This window comes from Octopus sinensis, linkage group LG23 (assembly GCF_006345805.1).
Source record: "Octopus sinensis linkage group LG23, ASM634580v1, whole genome shotgun sequence".
NCBI classification, from domain to species: Eukaryota; Metazoa; Mollusca; class Cephalopoda; order Octopoda; family Octopodidae; genus Octopus; species Octopus sinensis.
The window spans coordinates 31698059-31719615 of NC_043019.1; the positions used below are offsets into that span (position 1 = coordinate 31698059).

Below are 21557 nucleotides of genomic sequence, written 5' to 3' on the forward strand. Positions count from 1 at the left end.
AGCAAATGCTATCAATTTCTTTTCTACAGGACCAGATGTCTACTACATTAGATTGGTCAACAAATCATGTCTAACCCACCATTCCAAGTTTCACCGATATTAGAAAGTGTAGAAGGAAGGAATTTCATTACTAAAATATAAAAGAGAAAGAAAGTCTCAAAAAGCAAATGGTGTCAATTTATTTTCTACTACATTAGATTGGATATCTGCTACATTGGACTGGTCAACAAATCATGTCTCAGCCATCATTCCAAATTTCACTGTTATTAGAAAGTGTAGAAGGAATGTATTTCATTACTAAAAAATAAAAGAGAAAGATAAGATTTTAACAAAGCAAATACTGTCAATTTATTTTAACAGGATCAAATGTCAACGATGGCCCGGACTATAAAAGCAACTGTGACCAAAGGGAATATGAAGGAAAAATTACGATCAACAACAATGTATTTACAGAAGTTACAAAAGTTAGTTGAAGAGGTGAGCAGTTTTCCTTTTTTGTTATTGTTACTGTTGTTTGCAGATGTTGTAAGGGTGTATGGCCTGGTGGTTAGTGTGTTGCCCTCATGATCAGATGATTACAGGTTTGATTCTCAGACTGGGTGGTGCATTGTGTTCTTGAGCAAAACACTTCATCTCCCAGTAAACCCATCATGACTACCCGTCTGATAAGGATACACTAGGCACATGCATCACAACCATATGTGCGCAACATGGTGATCTCATATCAAGATAAACAGCACATGACATTGCAGGTGGGGCCTAGTTAGAATTTTCTTCTGTTCGAGTAACCAATCCCATTCAAAAGGTCCCTGAATAAGGATTGTTTAAGGATGTTGAACGAAACACCCATGTTTCCAAAGGTGAATTATCCAAACCTCTAAGAATTCCTTTCAACACACAGCTATTATGCTCCCCCTCTACTTCTGCTTGTGGTCAGAGATGCACACATTGTCAACCAATTAAAGGACATGCTCAACTGGTTAAGGTCAAACAACTGACAAGCAAATCTCTGGTATTGAGCAGAATATTTGCTGTAGCCCATCTTTTATACCAAGACAAAACAATGTATATGATAACACTTTCAATCAGTTAAGATCAGAAGCCACGAGAGCCACTGCATGGTACTGCATCAGGGCACTTATTATTATTATTATTATTATATTATTATTATTATTATTATTATTGTTTCATGTTTTCTCTCTTGAATTTTCCAGCCTCAACATGCCTTGCCCGATGTGTTCATCTGGATGATCAGTGGTAGCAAAAGAGTAGCCTATCAACGCATTCCTGCAGAAGCCATCATTTATTCTATAGTTGACGAAGAAAAAGGGAAAGACTGTGGCAAAATGCAGACGTTATTTTTAAGGGTGAGTTTCCCAGTATCGACTTTATTTGTGTGTCTGTGTGTGTGTATATGTGTGTGCGTGTGTGTGTGTGTGTGCATATGTGTTTGTGTGTGTGCATATGTGTGTGTGTATGTATGTTCTTGCCATTGTTAGCAATTATCACATTACAACTTCAGATGGTTTGGAGTGGCAGATGGATAAAAGGATGACCGGCTGGCAGGCTGCCTGATCATAGGGCTTCATTTGATTATAAAAGTTACACACACACAAAAAAAAACACACATACACACATACATGCATGCACGCACATGTATATAACATACGAGAGAAAGTGAAGGAAAACGGAATTCACAAGGGTCTTTATTATTCACTCAGATGGATTTGACCCATCGTGCAGTGGAACCTTGCAGGTGAGATGCTGTACAAACAGTTGCAATGCATCATTGATACAGGTGTGTCTCGTCCAGTGAGTTGTCAAAAGGTACCTCGTTTTTTTTAATCTCCATACATTTTGATTGACAAGTCACCTGACGAAATGCATCAGCACCTATGATACACCACAACTGTTCCTACAGCATCTCACCCACAAGGACCTAAATGCACTATAGGTTGAAACGATTGTAGTGAATAACAAAAGGGTTTTGTGAATTCCATTTCTTTCTCTTTCCCTTGTTTTTTATAAATGCCACAGACATGAGGAAATTCTTGAAGGAAATCCAGTGGCATAAATCCAAATTATTGATGACAGTGGATGAGCTTTAAATGGCATATTGCAAGGTGTATATCCAAATTTTAATATTATTACTTGTAGGCACAGACATGGCTGTGTGATAAGAAGCTTCCCAACCACATGGTTCTGGGTTCCATCCCACTGCATGGAACCTTGGGCAAGTGTTTTCTACTATAGCATCGGGCCAACCAAATCCTTGTGAATGGATTTGATAGGCTGAAGCTGACAGAAGCCCGTCATGTATATATATATGTGTGTGTGCGTATATATATATCTGTGCCTGTTTGTCTTTGCCCCACCCCCCACCAGCACTACTTGACAACCGGTGTTGGTGTGTTTACATCCTCACAACTTAGCAGTTCAGCATAAAAGATGGATGGAATAAGTTCTAGGCTTGAAAAATAAGTCCTGGGTTTGATCTGTTTGACTAAAACCCTTCAAGGCAGTGCTGCAAGATGGCCGCCATCAAATGACTGAAGAAAGTAAAAGAATAAAAAGAATGTACATATATACATACTTTTTATTAATCATTAGCAGAAGGTACGGAATGACTCAAGGGTTGCATGAAAATCTCATCCCATGAGTCTACCAATTATGAATAAAAAACAATTGTATTTTTTTTTTTATTAATATAAACTGTAGACTAATTACATAAATTTTGTCCTATAATTTTTAAAGTACATATGTGTACACCAAATACTTGATCAACACGTCACTGACTGATGCATGACATGCAAATAAGTCTGATCATTTCATCTAGTTTCTAGTTTGTATCTGATTTAAATAGTAAATACTATCAATTTCTCTTTGAAGACAAAGACTGTCTGAAAATACCACTTCAAAATTCGCTATATCATTCACTTCTCCGTTTATTTCTTTATTTAGTTACCAGGCAAAAAAGCGAGTGGTCAGGCTGGATGGTCTATACAGGCAAAACTTCAGATCTATCTGTGGTTGGGACTTTCAAAGCACAAAAAGGACTTTTTAAATGGCTTACCAAAGGGTTATGAAGAAACCAAGGTCATCAAACAAGCGAACCGAATTAACTCGATGCCACCATTATCTTTGGTCTACAAAGGTTATTATACTTCTTTTTTTTTTTTTTGAATATTATTAACTTTTTTAAAAAATTTCCAAGGCCCCAAAACATTGCAAGTTACAAAAATTACACAGGTTGATGGTTTTATTTGGTATTTCAATATTTTGGGCTTCAGACCCCTTCTTCAGGAAATCTTTGGAGAAAAACTGTTGTCAGCTGACTTCTCTGCCCTTCTAGCTCTCCATTTCTTTCTTCTTTTTTTTTTTTGTATGTTCTTTGCATAACTATTGTGAGAGTTGATGTGAATGTCAAAATGAAAGGAAATTGGATTAAATAGAAAAATAGGATTTATTCAGGTTCTTGTATTTTCAGAGTTCATATATACCTTTGTATTATAAGCACAAGGCCTGAAATTTTGGGGAAGAGGGCCAGTCAATCAGATTGACTCCAGTACACAACTGGTACTTAATTTATCGACCCCGAAAGGATGAAAGGCAAAGCCGACCTTGGCAGAATTTGAACTCAGAATGTAACAGCAGATGAAATACCACTAACCATTTCGCCTGGCGCGTTAACAATTCTGCCAACTCACCACCTTCAGAGTTCATATATTGCTAATATTGTCATTGTTTTTCATTTCTTGATAAAATAACAACTGGGCAGGTATTGACATGTGAAGGTATATCCTTTTCTACTCTAGGCACAAGGCCTGAAATTTTGAGGGAGTGGGCCAGTCGATTAGATCGACCCCAGTACACTATTGGTACTTAATTTATCGACCCCGATAGGATGAAAGGCAAAGTCAACCCTAGTGGAATTTGAACTTAGAATGTAAAGACAGACGAAATACTGCTAAGCATTTTTCCTGGCATGCTAACATTTCTGCCAGCTCACCACCTTCATGTGAAGGTATATCTGTATATCAATGTATTCACATATCATTGTGTTGATATGTGAAGAAATGCAGTTCAGTGTTTAGCATGTTAGACTCATGAGTGTAAGGTCATTGCTTGATTCTCAGATTGTCACATCTTTGAGCAAGCCACTTTGTTTCACATTGCTCAGGTTTACTCTGCTGAAATTAGTTCAAGCAGTAACTGGTGGTTAATGGTGAGATGTGAGAGACTTGTGTTTCATCCAAAGAGAAGTTATGTGCTCTCAGATGCATGTATGTCTTGGAAACTGAGATGCATTTTGGTCTGATACATACATATATACAAATCCATGCCTATGTGTGTGTGTTTGTGTGTGTGTGTGTGTGTGTGTGTGTGTGTACCATGGACTCTCCCATTGTTAGGTGACATTTTTTACTGAACAACAATATGAAAAAAATTTAAAAGACCAGTCTACGGACAATTTTTTTTTAATGCATGTATAAATTGTTATTTTATATAATTCATACCTTTAATATGCTTATATATATTTATATATATATATTGCCATCATCATCGTCATCATCATATAATCTTTTTTTATAATTTTTTATAACAGAAAAGCAAATATTCCAGCTTCGCTCTCACATGTATCAAGCTCGAAGTTTGATTGCTTCTGACGCCACTGGCCTCTCAGACCCATTTGCACGTGTGATATTTGGTGACCAGTGTGTGATGACACAAGTCATAGAGGAAACTCTTAGCCCTACATGGGACGAATTGTTGATCATTAATGAACTTGCTATGTATGGACAAATGGACCAGATTTCGGAAGATCCTCCTGCAATTGTCATTGAAATATTTGACCAGGACAAAGTAGTAAGTACATTGCAGTTGTATTCTTCCTGTCATGTGTGCTTGTAGTGAATATCTTTTATCTTTTGTGTGTTTCAGTCATTAGACTGTGGCCATGCTGGGATACCACCTTTAAAGGTTTAATCAAACAAATCAACTCCAGTACTTATTCTAAGTCAGGTCTTATTATGTTGGTTTCTTTTGCTGAACAAACACGTTATTGCGATGTAAACAAACCAACACTGGTTCTTGAGTGGTTGTAGGGAGAAGCACAAATGCATAGATATGCACACACATACACACACACACACACACACACATATATATATGGAGGAAGAGAACAAACACATAGACATGCACACACACACACACACACACACACATACACACATGACCAGATGTTTTTCCAGATTCTTTCTTTTAGTAATTTTCTGTTTTAGGTGTGTGTCTGGAGTGGTGGTGTTAATGAAGTGTAAGATACATGTCTTTTGATAAAAATGTTTGTTAATAGAAGTTTTTTTTATATCTATTTTGGTTTGGGAGGAGAGGTGGGGAAGATCATGCTAGCTCACATATTTATTTCCCTATAAATAAAAAGTATATATTCATTTCTCTTTCTCTCTCTCAAAGATATATATATATATACTCATCTATACATACACATATGTATGTTTGCATGTATCATCATCACCATTTAACATCCTTTTTTCCATGCTGGCATGGGTTGGACAATTTGATAGGATTCGGCTAGCCAGAACACTGTGCCAGGATCCAGTTGTCTCATTGGTTGTCTCGCATGGTTTCCAGTTGTCTTGCATGGTTTCTATAGCTGGATGCCCTTCCAAACACCAACAGAGTGAGTTGGGTGCTTTTTACATGGTACTAGCACAAGTGCTTTTTGTGTGGCACCGGTATGGGTTCCATGCTTTTTACATGGAACCAGCACAGGTGCTTATTACGTGGCACTGGTACAAGTGCTTTTTACATGGCATCCACACAGGTGCTTTTTATGTAGCACCAGCACAGGTGCTTTTTATGTAGCACCAGCACAGGTGCTCTTTACATAGTTCCAGCACCAATGGGATCTGTATGGAAACCCATACTGGCAACAAATAAAATTAAGCTGGGAGCAAAAATGAAATCGTAACAAATCGCGGCAAGAAGATGTATAAAGAATCTCAAATATAAGTCCACGACAGCTTCAAACTTGACACACAGACAATGAAAGGAAGATTGCTGGTTGTTAAAACATTTTAATCAGCAGCCAAATAAACATCTCCCTTCTTCTTGAACATGATTTTCTTTGCTTTCATCTTTAGCTTCTCATCATTAAATGTTATCGTATCATTTACACCAGTCATCGGTTGCTTTGGTCAAATGACTGCAACATTTAGTGGCAAAGCTTGTGATAAGTATCATTTTGTTGTTGTTGTTGTTTTGTTTGTTGTGGGGTTGTTTTTTTCAAAAGTAAACATGAATAAAAATTGCTTCCCCACGTGGTGTTGTTTTAAAAATGCAAGAAGCTTATTAATTAAACACATCGGATAAACCTAATTGGATAAACAAACACAAGGCGTGGCTGTGTAGTAAGAAGCTTGCTTCCCAACTACATGGTTCCAGGTTCACTTCCACTGTGTGGCACCTTGGGCAAATATCTTCTACTATAACCCTGGACTAACCAAAGACTTGTAAGTGGATTTGGTAGCTGGAAACTGAAAGAAGCCCATTGTCACGTGTGTACCGTTGGCGATTTTTTTCCTCCGTCTTCCTTTCTTTGGATCTTTCCCTTTCCTATGTTTCTGACGAAGACCTCCGCTCGAAACGTTAAACTCTCCTTCTTTCCTTCTTTCCTGAGCGTCCAATAACACTATACTCGTTCCACATCCTCGCGTTGTTGTGTTTTCACTTTGTGTTTTCATGTTTGGATTAACTTCATATATATATATATCAGACATATGCTGTCAGTAATTACTTAGGGTAGGCAGTTGGTGACCTTTATGTAGGAAAGCACACAAAAAAATAAGCAAAACACAGGCACACAATTGAATTGAAGGCAGATTTACTTCTGCCTTTATAGCACATAAAGAAAATGGTGTTATTGGAGTGTATGCAGCATATGTACTACAACAGTACTATGCATAGCTTTAATACTGAGATTGAAAGGCAGGGGTGAATTATGCCTACCTAATCTACAAAAAAAATTTAATATTTTGTATTTTATGCATAGTAATCAGAGTAACGCTCATAATTTTATTTTATTATGTGCATATTTTGCCATGAAAGGAAAATGTTGTTATTTATCTATTTTATTTAAGGTAGGCACTGTCTACCTTGCCTACCTTAATGGCAAAGTTATAGGAACATAAACACGCAAGCATTAGTTGTCAAGTGATAGTAATGGTACAAGCACAGAAACACACACAAATACATACACATATACACACACACACACACCACACACACACACATATATATATATATATCACTTGACAACCAATGCTTGTGTGTTTATGTTCCTATAACTTTGCAGTTTGGCCAAAGAGACTGATACAATAAGTACTAGGCTTACAAAGAATAAGTCCTGGGGTTGATTTCTTCAACTAAAACCATTTAACCCTTTCGTTACCAACCCGGCCAAAACCGGCTCTGGCTCTGTGGTAAAATGTCTTGTTTTCATAAGTTTTGAATTAAAATCTTCCACCAAGCCTTAGTCACAATTTACGTTCCTAACACTAGCTTAATGATAACTAAGTTATTTTACTAAATTCTTTGTTATATTTAAAATTAATTGAAAGAAACAGAGAGCATCTCCAAATAAATACAGTAACAAAAGTGTTAAGGCGTTGTTCCAGCACGGCTGTAGTCAAATGAGTGATACATGTAAAAGACTGATAGAATATTGTACATCTTACAAACATTAACATGAATATAGGTACTTACCATAAATCAAAAACAACAACAACAGCAATAACAACAACGATAGCAGCAACAACATAACAACAACAAGGAGACAACTAAACATATGAAGAGGAAAACCATAACAAAGCAGCTTGGAGGTACAAATAGAATAATTGGAAAAATAGTTCTTAAGAATCGAACGTTCTTAGTACAAATGTAAGCAAAACAGTGAAGAAGCATAAAGGTAGCGTAAAATATAAAAATCTATAAGGAATATTGGAAATAAGAGAGTAGTGGTGAGAGTAGAAGTGATAGTGGTTGATAGGTGCAGTGATAAACATAGACCTCTTTTAGAGCCTGTATGTGTGTTGCACAGTGTGTGTGTGTGGTTAGGAAGCTTGCTTTGCAACCACGTGGTTTCAGGTTCAGTCCCACTGTGTGGCACCTTGGGCAAGTGTTTTCTACTATAGATTTGGGGCCGACTGATGTCTTGTGAGTAAATTTGGTTTGACAGAAACTCGTCGTGTGTGTGTGTGTCTTTGTATTTGTGCTCATTCCGTATGTAGATACAAATATATATACATGCACATACACACACATTCACGCATGCACACACACACACACATATTTGCACACAATCACACACACACAGATATATATATATATACAAGTAGGTGCTGAAAACTTCCTAACTTTGGTAAAAAAAATTCAGGAGGATCAATTAATTATGATTTTATTCAACATATTTCCCTCTCAGACTCACACACTTATTGCAGCGGTCCTTCATTTTTCCTAAGTTCTGTAAAAGAATTCGGAAAGTTGGGCCTCCAACCAGGTCTTTGAACCAGAAACTTTTCAGTACCCTCTCATATTCACTTAGTCATTACAAACCACCATTATAGTCTCCTTGCCAATACAAACCACCACTACAAGAGAGTGCTGAAAAGTTCTTGGCTTTGGATAGAAGAAAATAACTATGATTCAATTCAATATGTTCCTCTCTCAGATACCAGATTCACTCACTTGGCGCAGCGGTCCTTCAGTTTTTCTAAGTCCTGTAAAATAACTCGGAAGGTTGGGCCTCTGACCAGTCCTTTTATGATACCCTTAAAACCAGAAACTTTTCACCACCCTCTCATATATGTATGTGTGTGTGTGTGTGTGTGTATGTGTGTGGAGGCGCAATGGCCCAGTGGTTAGGGCAGCGGACTCGTGGTTTCAATTCCCAGACCGGGCGTTGTGAGTGTTTATTGAGCGAAAACACCTAAAACTCCACAAGGCTCTGGCAGGGGGTGGTGGCAATCCCTGCTGTACTCTTTTGCCACAACTTTCTCTCACTCTTTCTTTTGTTGGCCTGCTCCCTTAGCCAGTGGGGTGGCATCATTTGATGGTTAAAATAATGCGAAGCGCATTGTGACCAGCGATGTGTAGCAACATCTGATAGCCTGGTCAGTCATGGTGATATATATATATATACACAAGTGGTTGTGTGGTAAGTAGCTTGCTTATGAACCACATGTTTCTGGGTTCAATCCCACTGCATGGCTCCTTGGACAAGTGTCTTCTACTATAGCCTCAGGCTGACCAAAGCCTTGTGAGTGGATTTGGTAGACAGAAACTGTCGTATGTGTGTGTTTATGCTTGTGTCTGTGTTTGTCCCCCCAACATCACTTGACAACCAATGCTGGTGTGTTTACGTCTCCTAACTTAACGGTTCAGCAAAAGAGACTGATATAATAAGTACTTGGCTTAGAATAAGTCCTAGGATCGATTTGCTTGACTAAAGGCAGCATGGTTGCAGTCAAATGACTGAAATAAATAAACGAATAAAAAGAAAGGAATATGTATACACACATATATATTCATGATTTAGATTCGTATTTTGTTATATTTCTCTTTTCCACTCTGTTTTTATATTCTATACTGCTAAACCTTTCTGTTTTTCCTTCTCTCTACTATTACTATTGCTAATAATGATAATAAAATTAGTTATGCCATGATTAAATATTGTTCTGTTATGTGTATTACCCACAGGGAAAAGCCGAATTTATTGGTCGAGCTATTGCAAAACCTGTTGTGAAAATGTACAATGAGAAATACTGTAAACCAAAATTTCCTCCAAAACTTGAATGGTGGGACATATACCGTGGATCTGACCATGCTGGAGAATTACTGGCTGCATTTGAACTCTTACAGGTGAGCATCGTAACTCCGTCAAATTGTATTATTTTTATACACGATTTTAAAAATTAAGCACAAGAAAAAATTTTTTTTTTCTTTCTCATTTTGTTTCTTTGGTTGGAATTGGAAGTTTTTTTTTTAATGAGATGTTGCAAATGAGATGCAAAAAGAATTTCAAATATGTAATAATAATAATAATAATAATAATAATGATAATGTTAATAATGATGATGATGATGAAAATAATAATTATAATGACGATAATGATAATGATGATAATAATAATGATAATAGTAATAAATAATTGCAGTAGTAGCAGTAGTAGTAGTAGTAGTAGTAGTAGTAGTAGTAGTAGTAGTAGTAGTAGTAGTTAAAATAGGGTGATTAATTTTTAATTTTTACTTTTTATTTCATTTATTTTTATTTTTTATTTATTTTTTTACTTTATTTATTTTTTTAAAAAATTTATTGGCTAATTAAATTTAGGCAGTAATCATGTGATGCTGAACAAATTTGCTTTTACAGTAATTCTGTAAGTAAATAATTTGGAAAAATAATATAATTACAATAATAAGTGAATTAGCTTTCTATATTGTCGAAGATATCTCTTAGATTACCTATTATGTTAACACATGTCTAATACATATAATACACACACCATTGATACACCATATATACACATAATGCTTACATAATATATATGCATCTACATCTAGCTCTGAAGTATATTGTTCATATAATTTTTCTTAATACAGTATGAATTTAAAGTGATTGTTCAACCTAGATGAAAACTGCAGTCTCTGATTTTGCAACAACATATATACATTAGGTATATTATACAGGTAACAGTTTTATTATAGGGCTGCTTGTAGTCATTATTTGAATTTCATTCAGCCTTTGTAGTGGTGTCTTTGCAAACCAGTGTATAGTTTATACTCTGTCTCTGTATACTTCAAACTGGCTGATTTGATCTTGTTTCAGTGTGTAACATTGAGAAGCTGCAAAAATAATGAAATGTGCACTCGTTGCTGTCACAGTCAGTTCCAGGGCAACTTTGTTGAATCTAGCTCTGAAGTATATATTTTTTTTCAACACCATATGTCTATAGAGGGATTTTTACCCTCACAAAACATGCAGCTTCTGCCTTTTCAATGATAGACATACATTATGTATGTCATATAAACAGACACATAATATACACATCCTGTGAACATCACATTCACATCATGTAGAAATTACATGCACTTGGAATCTGCTATGAAATTAATTCATGTTTTCTACTTGCTGTTTGTATTGTATCAGTCATACGTTAGATAGATTTAGGAAATTTTTTATTAAAGTATTTCAGGATATAAGACTTAATATTATTATAGGCACTAACCTTACTGCTGTTAATTTTCTAGATACAACCTTGTGATTCGATAATAATGGTTTCCGGCCATTCCACAAACTGAATGAGAGATTAGTGTTTATACACAGGCAATCAAATCATCCACCTAGCATCTTGAGGAACTTAGTTCACTATATTTATTAAATAGGTGTATATGATATCTTCCAGTGAAAAGGCTTATGTAGTAGTAATTGGGTTCTATGGTAAGATTAGATTCATAAAAAGCATTGAGGGTGCAGAGCATAACAAGAAGAATATCAAAAATATTTTATAGTATAACACAGTGTTTAATCTAGTAGAAAGGAAGGACATAGGGAATTATTTTAATCTGTTCAACTACAATTTTTCATCAAGGCATAAATATACTAAGGTACTGATTTCAAATTTTGGCACAAGGCTTGAAATTTTGTGGGAAGGGGATAGTCAATTACATTGAACCCAGAGTTCAAATAGTATTTATTTCAATGACCCCAAAAGGATGACAGACAAAGTCGATCTTGATGGAATTTGAATTCAGGATGGAAAGATGAAGGAAACACTGATAATCATTTTACCTGTCTAGCTAACAGTTCTGCCAGCTTGCTACCTTCATGGATGTATGTAGTAAGATATTTAAACAAGAACTGTTTTAAGGTTAGTTGTTCAGCTTGTAAGAATTTAAATCGTTATATCAGAGGTTGTAATGTTGTAAGGCTAAATGTAAAAGAAAAGCAAACAATTGACCAACACCAATCATGCAACCTCAGAATTCATGAGAATTGCCTATTAGATGGTAATTGTATTTTAAAGTTAATAATTTAGAATGCTAAAGTAGAAAGAAACAATAGAGATGAACCTGAAATAAGTATTGAGGTAACTGAACTATCATTCAAAAATCGATTTCATAAGCATGAACATTCATTTCTCAGCCCTGGTAAAAAAATTTTAGGGTTCTGTTGAAACTTATATAGTTCTTATGTGAAATGAGACCTCACAAATTCAAAATTAATTACTCAGTTGTAGGTACTATATAGTAAAAGCTCCTTCAAATTAAAAATGTTTTAATGAAGTAATGGTTTAAATAGAATTATTAGCACTTAGTATATTTGGTGTGAGTGCCAAACTCTGATTTTCATGCCAGTTCAAAAAAGTTTTTTAAATAAAACATTGGTTTTGAAATGTTTGTAAAAACATTGCTCAAGCAACAGTGCAATTTCATAAGAGAATGACAATTCTTAAAGTGACCCTCCCTGTGCAAAGTTTAGAAGCAGGATGCTGGGATAAGTTAAATAAAAATACTTTTGAAATATTCCTGCATGAGCCAGGAATGAAATGAAAACAATGAGCTTGAAAGTCATTTTTAAATGTATCCTTCATTCTTAACATCGTCCATTCCAACCCCTGTTTTATCTATCGTTCACTTACCCTCCATACACTTGCAACTTTTAATTCTATTAACCCATCTCCTTATCACTCATTCCTCCACCACCCTTCTATCTACTGTGTTATTCTACTACTCTAAGTATTGAAATTAGAACCTGTTGTTATATCACCATTTTTGTATAAGCAATGTCGATTTGATGGAGAGAGTGAGCTAATGTACAGCACATACATTTGATCTCTATAAACAAATCATTTGTGCAGGTTCTGTTTCTTTACTACCCACAAGGGGCTAAACACAGAGAGAACAAACACGGACAGACAAACGGATTAAGTCGATTTTATCGACCCCAGTGCGTAACTGGTACTTATTTAATCAATCCCGAAAGGATGAAAGGCAAAGTCGACCTCGGCGGAATTTGAACTCAGAACGTAGCGGCAGGCAAAATACCGCTAAGCATTTCTCCTGGCACGCTGACGTTTCTGCCAGCTCGCCGCCTTTGTGCAGATTCATTCAGCAAAATCTGAATGCTTGTACATCATCTACAATGGGAGATTCCGTTATCATTATTTTTGTCCCTCCCATCTTTTTCAAAGTAGACAACGTAATAATCGTCTTCATATCATGCTCATATATAACACAATACTGCTGTTCTAACAGCTTCTGTCCACCCTTCCTGTACTGCCACTTATTACCTCCTCATTCATGAGCTATTCCCTTTGCCTTCTCTTCCACACAGATATTTATATTTACTATCAACCATACCTTCACCCTTGTATATCATTCACTACATTAACCTCTAAACCATCTTTAATCCCTGTCACTCATTTCTCACACTCCTATGAACCTATCCACCCACCCTTACTGATCCTCTTTTCATACTCTCTTATACTCACCTTTTTGTACCTTGAGAGTATTCTCTGACATACTCCACCAGCATCTTTACTTTCCCAACTATAACCATCTACTCTTACATAATGTGAGGTGTAGCCATGTATTCCTTCTTCAGTAAGACACATGTGCCTGTCCCACTATCATACCTGACATTAAGCCATCTCATCTTCTACTACAACCCTACTAAGTTGAGGTGGGATGGATGGGGACTCTTCTTTTCCTTTGTCTTGCAAGTTACTTGGCAACCTCACTGTTGTCAACGTTATGAATAATTGTGAGCTGAAACAGATAGACTAACAAACAATTAATTAGGGAAGAGTTTATTAATGTAGGGAAGAGTTTATTAATGTAGGGAACATTGCATTGCTAATGAGAAATAATTGTATGTTGAGGATAACAAATAAACAATATTAGTCAACGATTAATATTATTTCCATTTCCTTGGTAAATATTAGAGACAACTCTGAGTATGTTTCAGTTAAATTATAGCCTCATCAATATGGCAGCAACTTTATTATTAAAGTAGTGATGGAAGAGTCACTAAGGGCATGTACATATATTGGTTGGTATAGGAAAAAGATTTTCTTAGCAAATTTTGGAGATATGTTTCAGTTTTATTATCACTCATCAGTATAGCAAGATCTTTATTATACTTACTAAAGTGGTAATGGAGGACTCACTAAGTAAAGGTACATATCATGGAGGATGGCATGAGGAAAATGGTACTGTTTAGAGACAAATTAATTGAATGAAGTCATGTTCACTTTCTTGGAAACGTTTCAGTTTTATAATGACCTCATCAGTATTGCATCAAGTTTGTTATACTTATTAAAGTAGTGATAGAAGAGCCACTAAGTAAATGTACACAAAGAGCATATGAAAATTAGTATCATTTGGATACAAATTAATTGAACAAAGTTATTTTGTGGAAAATGTTGTGGACAACTCTAAACATGTTCCAGTTTTATTATGACCTCATCAGTACTGCATCAAATTTGTTATACTTATTGAAGTAGTAATAGATGAGTCACTAAGTAAATGTACATGCATGGCATAGGAAAAATGATGCTGTTTGGATACAAATTAATTAAAATATGTCATTTATATGAAAATTAGAAATTAATATTAATATATCTAATAAGAACAATGTATGCAACATTTATCTGTTTGGTGTTCCCTCCTTTTATGCAAGCATCGTCTTTATTCAAGTGATGGGGAAAAAAAACCCACAAATTTTCCTTAAAGAGAAAATCTTGTTTAAACAGTGTTTTAATTCTTTCGGTCATTCTGTTTTCTTTCTGGTCAATTATTATTATTATTATTACTATCAGTATTTTCTTTCTTTTCTTTTATTTCTTGTCTGTGTTTTCCCTTCGTCTAAAGCATCCATTCGATGAAAAAGATTTAAGGCTTGCTCACGAAATACCACAGTATGCCAAGAAGAGATTGCGGGTATAACTAACAACTTTGTTCTTGCTGCCAAAAGTCCTTGCTTCCTTTATTTCAAATTCAGGCATTTTATTAGTTGAGCATCCTATAATCTCTTTGCTGATGCTTTTGACTTTTTACTTCTATTTCTTCTTCACTTTTTTTTCTCCAGTCTTCCACCTCTTCTTCCACTTCTTTCTCCTTCTTTGCCTTATTCTATCACTTTGTCAAACCTCCTACTTCTGCTCTTTTGTCTTTCCATCTCTCTCTCTGTCTCACTCACTCACTATCTATCTATCTATCTGTCTGTCTGTCTATCTATATCTATCTATCCATCTATCTATCTATCTATCTATCTATCTATCTATCTATCTATCTATCTATCTATCTATCAATCTATCTTGCTATCTCTTTCTTATGCTCTTTCTCTTAATTCTTCATTTATACCTCTTTCATCTCTCTTAGTCTCTACTGGCTTCCTACCTCTCTTGTCTTGGCACTTTCTTGCACAACACTATAAGCTAAGACACTAAAAAACATATAAGATATGTTCAATAAAGATATCACAGGCATCTGTATTTGATAACATTAGAATACAATATATTAATATATTCCTATATTTATATTCTCTTCAGTAATCTATGCATTGATTTTGAAGCACCTACATGGGAATATGTGCATATATAATTGAGTGTGTGGTGTGTATGTGTTTGTATATGTGTGTTCCTTTAAATATAATATAAATCTGTCTTTATGAGCATTCATATATACATACATATATATATATATATATATATATATATATATATATATATATACATAATCTACATTTACTTATATTTACATATACTTATGTGCATATATACATACATATATACATACAAACATACATATGTGTGTATATATATATATATACATATATATATATATATATATACAAACATACATGCATATATGTACGTATGTACATATATATATGTATCTATGTATGTATCTATGTATGTGTGTGTGTGTACCAATAAAACAGTAGTTAATCATTTGCGTACTGCATATGTATGTAATCTTATATTTATGTGTGTTTGTATGTATGCTTGAACAAATAGATATCTGTGCTTATGTATGCATGTGTGTATATAGACAGCTAGAGCAAGAAAGAGAGTGAGATTGGTTGATACATGCATGCATGTCTATGTATATATGTCTGTATATATATACATACATACACACATGCATATATATATATATATATACTTGCATAGACACACTCATAGATAGATGGATGGATGAACAGATGGATGGATGGATAGATAGATATGAATACACAAAGATTCAATGCTATTAACAATCATGTCACGAAAGGCAAAGTCTCTACGTAGTACCATGCTCTGCACATGTATTTCTTGTAGTTACCACTCACTCAACTGCACCTATGTCTCCCTCTGGCCTCCATCCCACCACCTCCACCTCACACACACACACACACAGATACTGACACTACTACTACAGCCCTTAGATTTTTTTTTTTTTTTTGTGGGTGTTAAAATATAGATATTTCTTCTCTCAGAATATGAAAACGATACTAAACCAAGCAGTAATGTCAACTGCCAGAATCACTTACTACATACATATATATATATATATATATATACACGCCACTAAAGTGACTAAGGGTATTCAGCAGCAGTATTGCTAGAAATAAGAGTTAAAACAGTTCATAGCCACCATAACACATCTTATTTACTGTGCATTATTGTGGCTATGAATGGTTTTGACACTTATTTCAAGCAATACTGGTGGTGAATACTGCCCTCGGTTGCTTTAGTGACTTAAATATATTTCTGCTTTTCAGCTGAAAAATTGGTAACAAGCCACCCTTACTATTTATATATATATGTATATATATTTATATATATATATATATATATATATATATGTATGTATGTATGTATGTATGTATGTATGTATGTATGTATGTATGTATGTATGTATGTGTGTGTGTGTGTGTGTGTGTGTGTGTGTGTGTGTGTGTGTTGTGTGTGTGGTGTGTGTGTGTGTGTGCGTGCATGCATGTGTGTGGTGTGTGTGTGTGTATATATATTTAAATAATAAGGGTTAAAAATTGATATTAATTAGATTAATATAAATTTAAACCATTGGCCTAGCATATTGAAAAAACCTGAAGATTCAGAAAATTATATTACATATATATATAAGAGGAATGACCACTAGGTGGACTCCTAATATGCTAAATGTAAACCCCCACATGGTCTGACCACTGAGAAAAATTGTTCTCAAGAAAATTTGGCAAACGCCAGGACGTAAATCAAGCAAGACAAATGAAAAGATACAAACTATAATGATTAGCCACATACCAGGTTTCATTGTTACCATTTACATTACGTAAATGTCTGCAAATCATCAGTGTAACCATCATACAAAGTATAATTTGCAGAACCATACATGAGATGGTATGTGACTAATCATTATATTTTGTATATTTTCATTTGTCTTGCTCACTTTATGTTCTGGCATTCAAGGCCAACAATTTCAGGGTTGGGAGTAAGTCAGTTACACCAAACCCAGTGCTTAACTGGTACTTACATTATCAACCCCCAAAACGATGAAATGGAATACGCCTGGTAGCTTACTGGTAAAGCACATTCACTTTCACAGTGTTCATTGGGTATTTGATTAATGAGAGGGACATGTTGGAAGATATGAGAATAGATATCAATCACTACAATTGTTTTGACCCACCTAGCATTGATCACTCATGGGTGGGACACTTAACAACTGGATAGCCTTTGCTGAATTTGAACACGTAAAAAGCACCATCCGATCGTGGCCGTTGCCAGCCTCGCCTGGCCTCCATGCTGGTGGCACGTAAAAAGCACCATCTGATCGTGGCCGTTGCCAGCCTTGCCTGGCCTCCGTGCCGGTGGCATGTAAAAAGCACCATCCGATCGTGGTCGTTTGCCAGCCTCGTCTGGCACCTGTGCCGGTGGCACGTAAAAAGCACCCACTACACTCATGGAGTGGCTGGTGTTAGGAAGGGCATCCAGCCATAGAAACATTGCCAGATCAGACTGGGCCTGGTGCAGCCTTCTGGCTTCCCAGACCCCAGTTGAACCGTCCAACCCATGCCAGCATGGAAAGCGGACGCTAAACGATGATGATGATGATGATGATGATGATGGGCATAATGCTGCTAGGCAGTTTATCATGCCATAGATTGTTGATAATCACAGAGAAATTGCTGACCAGTTTATTATCTATTATCGGAGCAGATATAGCTTGGATTTGTCACTATGTTGTTGAAACATTTTGACCAAGTGTCCAGTTTAAGTGTAACTTCCTCGCCGCCACCCATCTCACCAATAGTTTCAAAGACTTTGAAAAGGCCCTGGCTCATGACAACTGCTCTTCATTCCTTGCTAAAGCAGTAAAAGAAAGAATGAAATAATATGATGAAAGTGGAATCGGTTAATTATTGAATATTATAGTTTAGTAATCCTGGTTATGTCAGCATTATATGGAATTAACACAGAATCATTATACACAGGGATAATGTGTGTTGTGTTGTATGTATGTTTGAGTGTGTGTCTTTGTGTGTGTGTTTGTGTGTGAATGTGTTCATCTATGAGTGCATATGCTCATGTGTGTGAGTGCATGTATGTATGTGTGAATGCTTCTGTATGCGTGTGTGTGTATGAATGTATGTAAATGTGTGTGTACTTGTGTCTATGTGCACATGCACACATATGTGTATGTGTATACTCTTCCATCCTTCCCAGCGATGTCAGTCATTAGCTGTGGCCACACTGGAGCACAGATATCAGTTTATAAATTTAAGAAAGCTAAAAAATTGTGTCTCCATGTAAGACGCTATTCTCTGACAATGAATTTAAGCATTAAATTTCAGTTTGCAGTTTTACCATTGTGTGTTTCCAAAGAAATGCAATTACAATGTTTTTCATCCATGACTGTTCCCAATACAAAGTTTGTTTGATATATACATATACATATACACATATAGTAATAATAATAATAATAACAATAGTCCATGGGTGGAATTTATTAATATTTCAATGCATCGCTACGCGCGTTTCCACGGATCCTGTGTCCCTTAAGATCATAGTCCATATTCCTGGGATGATTGCAGTACAGTCCATAGTATCCATGGACATCAGGTTGATCATGTTCACACATTTACTTCTGGCCAGTCATATAGCGACCATTGGTTTCACACCTATAAAGCACTTAGCAGTATAGGCGACTCGTCAGGCTCAAAAGCTGTTTGTTTGAGTCTGATGAGTTGCCTATACTGCAAAGCACATTATAGATGCAAAACTATCAATACTCTTCCATCCTTCCCACCGATTTCAGTCATTAGCTGTGGCTAAAAAATAAGGGTCACTCTACGACCAGTCATAACTTCTAACTTCCATATACATTATTTACATTATTTACATTATTTACATTATTTACATTATTTACATTATTTACATTATTTACATTTGATGGATATTTATTCTCATCTTGTTTGTTGTTAACACAGCGTTTCGGCTGATTACCCTCCAGCCTTCTTCAGGTGTTTTGGGGATATGGCGTAGTGGTTAAGCATGCGGGTTTGAAATTTCCCCAAGACACCTGAAGAAGGCTGGAGGGTATATCAGTTGAAACGTGTTAACAACAAACAAGATGAGGACAAATATCTGTCGAATGTAAATAATATAAATAACGTACATAATTCCTCATCTCTTAAATATAGAACTGTATTTCCATATACATGTACACACACACACATTATTGATGTCATAAGAATCAACAAATTTTCAAGAGAACATAAAATAATCCCTGCCTGGAAGAGTGGATCTTGAAGCACACAATAAGCATGCAACTTGCAAATATTGGGTCAAAAAAAAAAACCCACAGTATAGAAAATGTTGAAGTCTGAGTTGAGGTTTTTCTATCCAGCAAGGTTTTTTCAACCCAATATTTCTGTGCTGTTGTTTATGGTTTTGTGTGGTTTGAGCTCCACTGATCTTAGGACAAGATATACTTATATATATATATATATATATATATATATATATATATATATATATATATATATATCATTCCATAACTCTTGTATATATATATATATATATATATATATATTATATATGAATAAATGAAGTAGAGTATCTGAATACCACATTTGTATATTTTACTTATATAGACTAAACTTGCTGGCCTCTGTATTATTATTATTATTATTATTAATAATGATAATAATAATAATAATGGTAATAATACTTTATTAAATTTCATATTGTAATGACTCACTTTATGTTAATTTTTAAATGTCGCGGAGGCATTCAGATGAACAAATGCGCATGGCGTAATGTGATGAATATTTTGAAAAATAGATTAATACAGTAAGCTTGGATACTGATCCTTAAGTACTAAGGTACAAAAGGTGAGATCAATCGATACCAAGATATCTGTTTCTTGCTTTGTGATAAGCCCTATTCTATTATATTCATTGCATTCACTGTGCGTATTTCCTAATAGTAAGAAATTTGTGGTTTTGGAGTGTTAACTCCTCTTTCTAGCAAGTGGTATTCTGGTACCTTATTCTATTTATTTGTATATTTTACTTATATAGGTTAAACTTACTGGCCACTTTATTATTATTATTATTATTATTATTATTATTATTAGTAATGATACTTTATTAAATTATATATATATCACATATATATGTTATATATATATATATACATATAATTGTTTCTTTGTTTTGGAATCGATACAAAAGATATTGAAGGGAAAGTAAAAAATAATCACAATCATGTTATGTTTTGTTTTATTTTTTTATTTTTGAATTTCAGAACGCACCCCCATCAGACGAGGTTGGTATATTAAAAAAATTTGTGCAATGTTGCAAACAAAATTCAATCAAACCTCTTCAAAACAGGTAGAATATTCCAAGAAATGAATTCAAACTTAGCAAGGGTCATTATTATATTACATCATGGAGGGGGGGACTTTTTTGGCTGGAAGGAGGTTTTGTATTTTTCCATTTAAACTAGAACCTATGTTATTCAAGAGGGAATAACAGAGAGCTGTTTGGGGAGCCCCATGCAAAAACTTAGATTACTCTGGCACATCAAAATCATGTGTCCCTCCTAATTTCTGGGTGCCAATTTAGCTATGTCTATCTCACTGATCTCACCTACCTGTCATAAAACCCACAAGAGGGCAGCACCTCATTTTCAACCTGTATCTTCCTCTACATGTGAAACTTGAAGAAGTGGATGAAAGCTGGACCTAAGAGAAAATACTGATTTCAAATTTTGGAACAAGGCCAGGGATTTTGTGGGAGGGAATTAATCAGTTGCATAGCACCTTCTTCCCTGCTCCCAGTGCTCAACTGGTACTTATTTTATCAACCCTCAAAAGGATGAAAGGCAAAGTCGACCTCAACAAAATTTGAACTCAGAACATGAAGACAGATGAAATGCCACTGAAGAGATTGCTCCCTGTGCTAATGATTCTGCCAGCTTACCAGCTTAG

The 21557-nt window shown here is 35.2% G+C and overlaps 1 protein-coding gene across 1 annotated transcript in view; it reads left to right on the plus strand.

Moving 5' to 3' along the window:
• LOC115223409 (otoferlin-like) overlaps positions 1–21557 on the plus strand; it is a 602516-nt gene that overhangs the window by 449312 nt on the left and 131647 nt on the right. The window contains exons 21-27 of the mRNA XM_036512652.1: positions 361–477; positions 1215–1367; positions 2962–3154; positions 4607–4866; positions 9775–9936; positions 14949–15017; positions 20873–20893. Coding sequence (XP_036368545.1) covers positions 361–477; positions 1215–1367; positions 2962–3154; positions 4607–4866; positions 9775–9936; positions 14949–15017; positions 20873–20893 — 975 coding nt within the window. The remainder of the gene's footprint in view (positions 1–360; positions 478–1214; positions 1368–2961; positions 3155–4606; positions 4867–9774; positions 9937–14948; positions 15018–20872; positions 20894–21557) is intronic.